Consider the following 10000-nt stretch of genomic DNA (forward strand, 5'->3'; position numbering starts at 1 on the left):
ATTGTGAGTTTGAAATTGCAAGAAAAACGTCCGAATTGAGATATAAAAATTACTTTTTTAATTGTTTATTCCGTTGCGGGAAGGGAAAAAAACGTAATTACGGAAAAAAGGTCAAAATTGTGAGATGTAAACTTGCAATTATGAGTTTATAAAAAAAAAAATTTTCTTGCAATTTTGGCTTTTTTTTTTTTTACAATATTTTGAGATAAAAGTTAAATGAAGATGTTAATTCGCTATTGCAAGATAAATGACAGATTTTCAAGATAAAAAGTCACAATTTTTTTAATCCATGGTGGAATAAAAAAAATTCTGAATTGCGAGATGTAAAAAAAAAGGTAGAAATTGTGAGATGCAATTGCCCTGTTACTTGTTACACAAGTAAGCTGAAACACTGCACACCTCATTACCTGTGTCTGTTGCATGAAGCTAGAGTAGGGTTAGAGTTGATAAACCCAGCCTGGTTTAGATCAGGTTCAGCGGTCTCACAAAGCTTGGTTTAAACGTTCTCTGTCAACTTAGGTTTGATCCAGAGTTTGTGATTAACTCTAAAGCAGCGGAAAGTGTGTCATGTGCAGTGAACAGCCAATCACACGGCACCTGGAGAGCGTCAGTTTGATTCACTTCTCGCGAGAGAGCCGCACAATTCAATTAAGAGATCGTTATGGAAAAAAAAATCATGAAATTAAATAAATCTACGAAAATTATGTTAACTCGCAATTGCAAGAAAAAAAGTCTGAATTGTTACCTTTTTTAATTTGAACAGAATTGCGAGATCTCAGATGACATGAGAGCGGTGTGTGTGTGTGTGTGTGTGTGTGTAGGTGAAGGTGTGGAACATCCCTCCTAACGGACTGAAGGTGGACCTGACGGTTCCCAGTAAAGATCTGCTCGCTCACGGCCGCAGGGTTTCGCTCATCGAGTGGCATCCAACCGCCAGAGACCTGCTGTTAAGCTCCGCCTACGACTGCAAGGCATGACCACACACGCACACACACACACACACACACACACACACGCACTGTTCCAGTTCTGTTCCAGAGCCAGTTCTCCTCTAACTAAACCGTTTAACAGTGATTAAAGATTTATAAGTGTCCTTTAGTCTCTGATGTACTGATGCACTGGACGTAGATCATGTTTCTGACAAGTGTTTGAAATCATCAGTCTGTCAGCGGTGTGTGTGTGTGTGTGTGTTGTAGGTGTTTGTGTGGCGTTTAGACACACCAGAGGTGCCGGTGTGTGTGATAAACACACACTCTGAGCTGGTGGTTTGTTTGAGTTTTAATGCAGATGGAAGTCTGTTGGCCACGGTCTGCAAAGACAAGAAGATCCGAATCATCGAGCCGCGGACTGGACGAGTGCTGCAGGTGTGTGTGTGTGTGTGTGTGTGTGTGTTTATGATGTCTTACGATAAAGACATGAACTTCATCTGTGACGTTCCACTCCTCCAGGAGTCTTGCTGTGGCTCTCGTAAAGTGTCCAGGATCCTGTTCCTGTGGGATCTGAAGATGCTGGTGTCCACGGGAAACTCTTGCTGGAACCAGAGACAGTTTGCCCTGTGGGATCTGGTAACACACATGCACTCATGTTCAGTGTGTGTGTGTGTGTGTATTCAGCGGATGTGTTATAAGGTGTGTTTGTCTACAGGAGGATCTGTCCGAGCCGTTACTGGAGGAGGATTTGGATGGAGGTTCGGGGGTCATTTTCCCGTTCTATGATGCCGACACACACATGCTGTATCTGGCTGGAAAGGTCCATTTTGAATTTTTCGAGAAAAAAAAATTGTTTTGTGAACTAGCCCTAAACCATTTGTCAGAACTTCACCAAATTTGGCACAAATCGTCTTTAGACGATGAAGACAAAAAGTTATCAAAGGCTTTTTGATAGACCGAACTGTTCTGCTTATAACTTCAGAAAGCTGTCGATGTGCCACTTTAGCAGGAGCGTAACCAGCATTTGAAAATGAGCGAGGTCCGGGTTCAGCAATCGATTACACAATTACAGAATGATCTAGAGACTTAAGAGCTGTTTGCAAAATATGTTTTATTAACTCTTTCCCCGTCATTGACAGAAATTTCCAGCTTTATGTGTTTACATTGTTATACGGTAGGGGGCGCTATGACACATCTTCTGAAAGAGTACAGAATCTCCTGATCTAAACACAGGCGAAGAAGAAGCAGAAACAAGGATATCACATGTAAGCAGATGCATATGTAAAATAACACGATCATTAAACTGCATATAAATCAAACAGCCTAACGTTACTGAATGGCATGTTGAGCCAGGACGAGCTACAGGACTGAAGCTTTGAGGTGTTGATGGACTCGATCTACTCTGTGTTTGATCATCTCTCTGAATCCCATCTGGATGTAGACTTTGACAAAAACATGATTTTCTCAGCTTTTTGCTCAATGTGTTTTTTTAATTTATTTTACATTTTCTTATTTACCCACATACATACCCACAAGTGTTGATTAAAAAAAATAATGCATGAAGCTAGGATAAAACGGGGTTCTTTCTTTTGACAAATTGCAATGTTCAGATATTCATACAACAAAATGTTCAGGGGGCCATTAAACTTTTGTGCAAATGACCAAAAACGCTGGCGCTGGCTGGCAGGCAACTTAAAAAAACACTGGCGGGGAAAGAGTTAAGATAAAGATCCACAGTACAGGTACAAACTATTGACCTGTGTTTGGCTGTGTGTGTCTCTGTTTCTGTGGAATGTCTTCATGAGATGTTTAATTAAGAAGAAACTTACTGAATTTAAAAAATAATAATTCATAAAACAAGACATATATCAATATCAAGTGTCTTGATATTAAGATTTTTTTTATATTTGTACAGGTAGTGAGAAAATATTTGAACTGTGTGTGTGTTTCAGGGTGATGGTAACATTCGGTATTATGTGGTCAGTGCGGAGAGACCCTTCATTCACTTTCTGTCCGAGTATCGGTCTTCGTCCCCTCAGAGAGGCTTGGGTACACACACACACACACACACACACACACACACACACACACACACACACATATATAGAGTGATGTTGCTTGGGTACACACACACACACACACATATATAGAGTGATGTTGCTTGGGTACACACACACACACGCACACATATAGAGTGATGTTGTCATGAGCACTGCTGTGCTCCACTCTGGACAGTCATTGGTTGGCTCATGTGTTTAGGTGTGATGCCCAAGCGTGGCCTGAACATCAGTGTGTGTGAGGTGTTCAGATTCTACAGGCTGCTCACCGTCAAAGATCTGCTGGAGCCGCTGAGCTTCTGTGTGCCGCGGACGGTAAGAGCACACTCCCCCTGTGTGTGGGGAGGAGCATATGGTGGGAGGAGCCTATGTGTGGGGAGGAGCATATGGTGGGAGGAGCCTGTGTGTGGGGAGCAGCATATGTGTGGGAGGAGCCTGTGTATGGGGAGGAGCATATGTGTGGGGGGAGGAGCATATATGTGGGGGGAGGAGCATATATGTGGGAGGACCCAGTGTGTGGGGAGGAGCATATGTTTGGAAGGACCCAGTGTGTGGGGAGGAGCATATGGTGGGAGGAGCCTGTGTGTGGGGAGGAGCATATGGGTGGGAGGATTCAGTGTGTGGGGAGGAGCATGTGTGGGGCAAGGAACATATGAGTGGAAGGATTCAGTGTGTGGGTAGGGGCATATGGGGGGAGGAGCCTGTGTGTGGGGAGGACTCAGTACGTGGGAGGAGCCTGTGTGTGGGAGGAGCATATGGGTGGGAGGACTCAGTACGTGGGAGGAGCCTGTGTGTGGGAGGACTCAGTGTGTGGGAGGAGCATATGGGGGGGGAGGAGCCTGTGTGTGGGGAGGACTCAGTACATGGGAGAAGCCTGTGTGTTGGGAGGAGCATATGGGGGGAGTACTCAGTACGTGGGAGGAGCCTGTGTGTGTGGGAGGAGCATATGTGGGAGGTTTCCCAAGCTGTTAATGAGGTTGTGATGGAATGTGATGTTTGTGTTTCTGTCAGCGGTCTGATGGTTTTCAGGAGGATATTTATCCCATGACAGCAGCCAATGAACCAGCCCTAACCGCAGACGAGTGGCTGATGGGACAGAATAAAGGCCAGTCAAACTAGACTCTTATTGAAATTATAGTGCAATTCTGTCATCATTTACTCACCCTCGTTCACATAATCACGTTTCAAAAAGTAAAAAAATACATGGTATAAAAGACTAAATTAAATCTGTTCATCATATAAAGCGATCGTATCCCATCACGAGATTTGGAACAAACTGCTCGATTCATGTATATCTTTATTTGTTTTCCGAAAATTGAACGAAAGGCCTTTTTAGTTTGGAGCAAGAGGAAGGCGAGTAAATGCTGCCTTCAAGTGCTTGTGGGAAAAACTGTATGGGAGTAGTCTAAACCAACAAATGAATGATATTGTGAACCATACACCCAAATAACTACATCTAAATTATAAATGATAAAAGTTATTCATTTCGATCACATATTTATACATAGTATTACAACTAAATGAGACTTTACACCATTCTCAACAGAGACAAGCTTTCCACTCTCTGATCTCTATATTCAGATTATAGATATGTTGTAGGATATTATCTACAATATAGATCAGTGTTTCCGCCATGTTTCAAATTGACGACGTCACAACTTTAATTCCCCACTAGTAAACCTGGCGAATATTGATTGCCTCTTTGACGAATTGCTTTTGTTTCTTGTTTTGGATAAAAGCATCTGCTAAATGCATAAATGTAAATGCTCGGCCATTCATGCAGGGCCGCTGCTGATGTCTCTGAGACCTGGAGCTAAAGCACTCGACTCGACTGAAGCAGAGACTCCAGCCAATCAGGACGCAGAACACCCCCCTGACATCATTGCACTCGACAGCAGCCCAAATGAAGCAGAGACTCCAGCCAATCAGGACGCAGAACACCCCCCTGACATCATCGCAGACCTACAGGACTGGACGGAGGACGACACCGAGAGCCACGACTGGATCTCCTCACGCACATGCTCAGATCTGAGCCGGACCGAGCCCTCAGAGGTCAGACGCAAACAGAGGTCAGGTCATGTGGTTTTCTCACAGGTCAGAGGTCGTAACGCTGTGCGCTTGAATCTCGCAGGTGTCGTGTCATCAGATTCAGAATCTGCAGGAGCAACTCAAGCAGAGAGACGAGAAAATACGAGAACTGGAGCTGGAGCTGAAGAACATGCGAAACCACATGAGAGCGTCCTTCTGACGGGAGCCAATCACAGCAGCCGGCCAATCACAGAAGAGACGGTTATAACGATGTGGAAAACACTGAGTCGTGTGAACTGTGTGTGTAAATACAGTTTATGTTGATTCATACAGTTCTGCTAAATATTTATGAGATATTTATTTTGGACTGAACTATTCCCGTTCACAACAAGGACGATTATGGGACCATATGGGTAGCAATAGTCAATTTGAAATGTAAAATGCAAAATGACAATGCATTTCTGTATTAAAATTTACATTTGCCATTATATTTGTGCAACTTTTGGTGCAAAATTAAAATTAAAAGTAAATTATATAATTTACATTTGCCATTGCATACACTAGTTTTAATATGTAAATTGAATACATATTTTTATGCTTTATAAGTTGCAAAATGAAAATGTATTACAGAAATTATTAGATATGTTTAACATGTTCAAGCAAAAACGTCTTAATTGCATTTACACTCACAGTTAATACACTTGTGATTGCATTTTCATTAAATGTCCCGCAATGAATGTAGCAAAATTCAATGTGCAAATCAAAAATGCATTCTGAGCCGATCACGCCCCCGCCATTCATTGCCAATAAAGTCAGAATTGCACGATAAACTCGTAATTGCGAAAAATAAAGTCAGAATTGTGGAATATAAACTTGTAATTGCGAGTTATAAAGTCAGAATTGCAAGATAAACTCGTAATTGCGAAAAATAAAGTCGGAATTGTGGAATATAAACTTGTAATTGCGAGTTATAAAGTAAGAATTGCAAGATAAACTCGTAATTGCGAAAAATAAAGTCGGAATTGTGGAATATAAACTTGTAATTGCGAGTTATAAAGTAAGAATTGCAAGATAAACTCGTAATTGCAAGTTATAAAGTTAGAATTGCAATATAAACTTGTAATTGCAAGTAATAAAGTCAGAATTGCGAGATAAACTCGTAATTGCGAAAAATAAAGTCGGAATTGTGGAATATAAACTTGAAATTGCGAGTTATAAAGTAAGAATTGCAAGATAAACTCGTAATTGTGAAAAATAAAGTCGGAATTGTGGAATATAAACTTGTAATTGCAAGTAATAAAGTCAGAATTGCAATATAAACTTGTAATTGCGAGTTATAAAGTAAGAATTTCAATATAAACTTGTAATTGCAAGTAATAAAGTCAGAATTGCAATATAAACTTGTAATTGCAAGTAATAAAGTCAGAATTGCGAGATAAATTCGTAACTGCGAAAAATAAAGTCGGAATTGTGGAATATAAACTTGTAATTGTGAGTTATAAAGTAAGAATTGCAAGATAAACTCGTAACTGCGAAAAATAAAGTCGGAATTGTGGAATATAAACTTGTAATTGTGAGTTATAAAGTAAGAATTGTAAGATAAACTCGTAATTGTGAAAAATAAAGTCGGAATTGTGGAATATAAACTTGTAATTGCGAGTAATAAAGTCAGAATTGCGAGATAAACTCGTAACTGCGAAAAATAAAGTCGGAATTGTGGAATATAAACTTGTAATTGCAAGTAATAAAGTCAGAATTGCAATATAAACTTGTAATTGCAAGTAATAAAGTCAGAATTGCGAGATAAACTCGTAACTGCGAAAAATAAAGTCGGAATTGTGGAATATAAACTTGTAATTGTGAGTTATAAAGTAAGAATTGCAAGATAAACTCGTAATTGTGAAAAATAAAGTCGGAATTGTGGAATATAAACTTGTAATTGCGAGTTATAAAGTAAGAATTGCAAGATAAACTCGTAACTGCGAAAAATAAAGTCGGAATTGTGGAATATAAACTTGTAATTGCAAGTAATAAAGTCAGAATTGCGAGATAAACTCGTAATTGTGAAAAATAAAGTCGGAATTGTGGAATATAAACTTGTAATTGCAAGTAATAAAGTAAGAATTGCAAGATAAACTCGTAACTGCGAAAAATAAAGTCGGAATTGTGGAATATAAACTTGTAATTGCGAGTTATAAAGTAAGAATTGCAAGATAAACTCGTAATTGTGAAAAATAAAGTCGGAATTGTGGAATATAAACTTGTAATTGTGAGTTATAAAGTAAGAATTGCAAGATAAACTCGTAATTGTGAAAAATAAAGTCGGAATTGTGGAATATAAACTTGTAATTGCAAGTAATAAAGTCAGAATTGCGAGATAAACTCGTAATTGTGAAAAATAAAGTCGGAATTGTGGAATATAAACTTGTAATTGCGAGTAATAAAGTCAGAATTGCGAGATAAACTCGTAACTGCGAAAAATAAAGTCGGAATTGTGGAATATAAACTTGTAATTGTGAGTTATAAAGTAAGAATTGCAAGATAAACTCGTAATTGTGAAAAATAAAGTCGGAATTGTGGAATATAAACTTGTAATTGCGAGTAATAAAGTCAGAATTGCGAGATAAACTCATAACTGCGAAAAATAAAGTCGGAATTGTGGAATATAAACTTGTAATTGCAAGTAATAAAGTCAGAATTGCAATATAAACTTGTAATTGCGCGTTATAAAGTAAGAATTGCAATATAAACTTGTAATTGCAAGTAATAAAGTCAGAATTGCAATATAAACTTGTAATTGCAAGTAATAAAGTCAGAATTGCGAGATAAACTCGTAATTGTGAAAAATAAAGTCGGAATTGTGGAATATAAACTTGTAATTGCGAGTAATAAAGTCAGAATTGCGAGATAAACTCGTAACTGCGAAAAATAAAGTCGGAATTGTGGAATATAAACTTGTAATTGTGAGTTATAAAGTAAGAATTGCAAGATAAACTCGTAATTGTGAAAAATAAAGTCGGAATTGTGGAATATAAACTTGTAATTGCGAGTAATAAAGTCAGAATTGCAAGATAAACTCGTAATTGTGAAAAATAAAGTCGGAATTGTGGGATATAAACTTGTAATTGCGAGTTATAAAGTCAGAATTGCAAGATAAACTCGTAATTGTAAAAAATAAAGTCGGAATTGTGGAATATAAACTTGTAATTGCGAGTAATAAAGTCAGAATTGCAATATAAACTCGTAATTGCAAGTAATAAAGTCAGAATTGCAATATAAACTTGTAATTGCAAGTAATAAAGTCAGAATTGCGAGATAAACTCGTAATTGTGAAAAATAAAGTCGGAATTGTGGAATATAAACTTGTAATTGCGAGTAATAAAGTCAGAATTGCAATATAAACTTGTAATTGCAAGTAATAAAGTCAGAATTGCGAGATAAACTCGTAATTGTGAAAAATAAAGTCGGAATTGTGGAATATAAACTTGTAATTGCGAGTAATAAAGTCAGAATTGCAAGATAAACTCATAATTGCGAAAAATAAAGTCAGAATTGTGGAATATAAACTTGTAATTGCGAGTTATAAAGTAAGAATTGCAAGATAAACTCGTAATTGTGAAAAATAAAGTCGGAATTTTGGGATATAAACTTGTAATTGCGAGTAATAAAGTCAGAATTGCAAGATAAACTCATAATTGCAAAAAATAAAGTCGGAATTGTGGAATATAAACTTGTAATTGCGAGTTATAAAGTAAGAATTGCAAGATAAACTCGTAATTGTGAAAAATAAAGTCGGAATGTTGGGATATAAACTTGTAATTGCGAGTAATAAAGTCAGAATTGCAAGTTAAATGTCAGTTACGTTTTATATTTCTCTATACCGTGGCGTACGAATGTGCCGCATTGAGCCACAGGGAGAATGTGAGCTTCATATATCACTACACTGTGGACAACAGATAGTGGACTTGTTCTGCACACCATATTTGGCTGATGCGAGTGTCTTTAGCGCGGGTTATCCTTCTTGAGGTGAACAGGCCTTTAAACACACAAATAACCCACCAGCATTTATATTTTTAAAAAAAGTTTAATAAATGACTAAAACATTAAACATCCACTAACAAACACCCAGAACTCCTGATTGTATCATCATCATTACAGTACAGTGATTTCATTACTACATCTATGTCTGTGCGTGTGTGTGTTATTGCTCGTTCAGTGCGTCTGTGCTCACACACACAGCAGAGATGCACTTCCATCACACCAGAGGAAATAAACATGATTCATGCACTAACAAACGCGAGTCATGTGACAGGAAGTCGCCGTGAGGAATGAGAGTCAGTATTTCTCACTGATTCAGACGCTTTCAGACGATTGGCTCTCATGTTGATCATGTGATCAGATCTGAGAAGTGCTATTGCAGGTTATGGCAAGGTTATGAACACAAACGTTTGGTAACCCTTTCTATGAAGCCCGTGTTTATAATGAATTATTGCTCCATTTATACTTATAAGTATTACCATTTCATAAACATATTTATAAAGACTCATTAAGACCTATCCTGCATTTGCTTTTTAAATGTGTATGCATATATATGTGTGTGTGTGTGTGTGTGTGTCAGGCTGATGAAGACCTGATCCTGATCTCCCTATAACTGTTCTTATAATGCAGGATAGGTCTTAATGAGTCTTTATAAATATGTTTATGAAATGGTAACACTTATAAGTATAAATGGAGCTGTAATTCATCATAAGCATGGGCTTTATAGAAAGGGTTACCAAACGTTCTTCCAGTTACATTAATAAAATGTTAATTCAAAGTTATCTGGACTTTAATAATGTTCTCAAAACATTAGCACAAAAACATTATTTATACATCGTTCATGCTGCGTTTTTACATCTAACGTTTTTTAAATGTTGCTACTTGTTTCAGAACGTTCAGAGAACATTCAAAAGTAACGTTTCCATAATGTTTGAAGAATGATACAGT

The 10000-nt window shown here is 37.8% G+C and overlaps 2 protein-coding genes across 4 annotated transcripts in view; one reads left to right on the top strand and one right to left on the bottom strand.

Moving 5' to 3' along the window:
- The window catches only part of coro2ab (coronin 2Ab), a 17092-nt gene extending 11536 nt beyond the window's left edge, over nt 1–5556 (top strand). For both annotated transcript variants that reach the window (XM_084098125.1, XM_084098124.1), the window contains 9 exons: nt 822–971; nt 1197–1364; nt 1449–1565; nt 1645–1749; nt 2882–2978; nt 3189–3301; nt 3998–4091; nt 4770–5038; nt 5118–5556. In XM_084098125.1, the coding sequence (XP_083954251.1) occupies nt 822–971; nt 1197–1364; nt 1449–1565; nt 1645–1749; nt 2882–2978; nt 3189–3301; nt 3998–4091; nt 4770–5038; nt 5118–5234 (1230 nt within the window). In that variant the 3' untranslated portion in view covers nt 5235–5556. The remainder of the gene's footprint in view (nt 1–821; nt 972–1196; nt 1365–1448; nt 1566–1644; nt 1750–2881; nt 2979–3188; nt 3302–3997; nt 4092–4769; nt 5039–5117) is intronic.
- A 3528-nt stretch (nt 5557–9084) lies between these two features.
- The window catches only part of LOC311072821 (phosphatidylinositol 4,5-bisphosphate 3-kinase catalytic subunit alpha isoform), a 30163-nt gene continuing 29247 nt past the window's right edge, over nt 9085–10000 (bottom strand). For both annotated transcript variants that reach the window (XM_084098109.1, XM_084098110.1), the window contains exon 22: nt 9085–10000. This exon is cut by the window's right edge and continues 1947 nt beyond it. The gene's annotated coding sequence lies outside the window, so the exon portion shown is untranslated.

Source organism: Abramis brama (genome assembly GCF_963993115.1).
Source record: "Abramis brama genome assembly, chromosome: 22".
NCBI classification, from domain to species: domain Eukaryota; kingdom Metazoa; phylum Chordata; class Actinopteri; order Cypriniformes; family Leuciscidae; genus Abramis; species Abramis brama.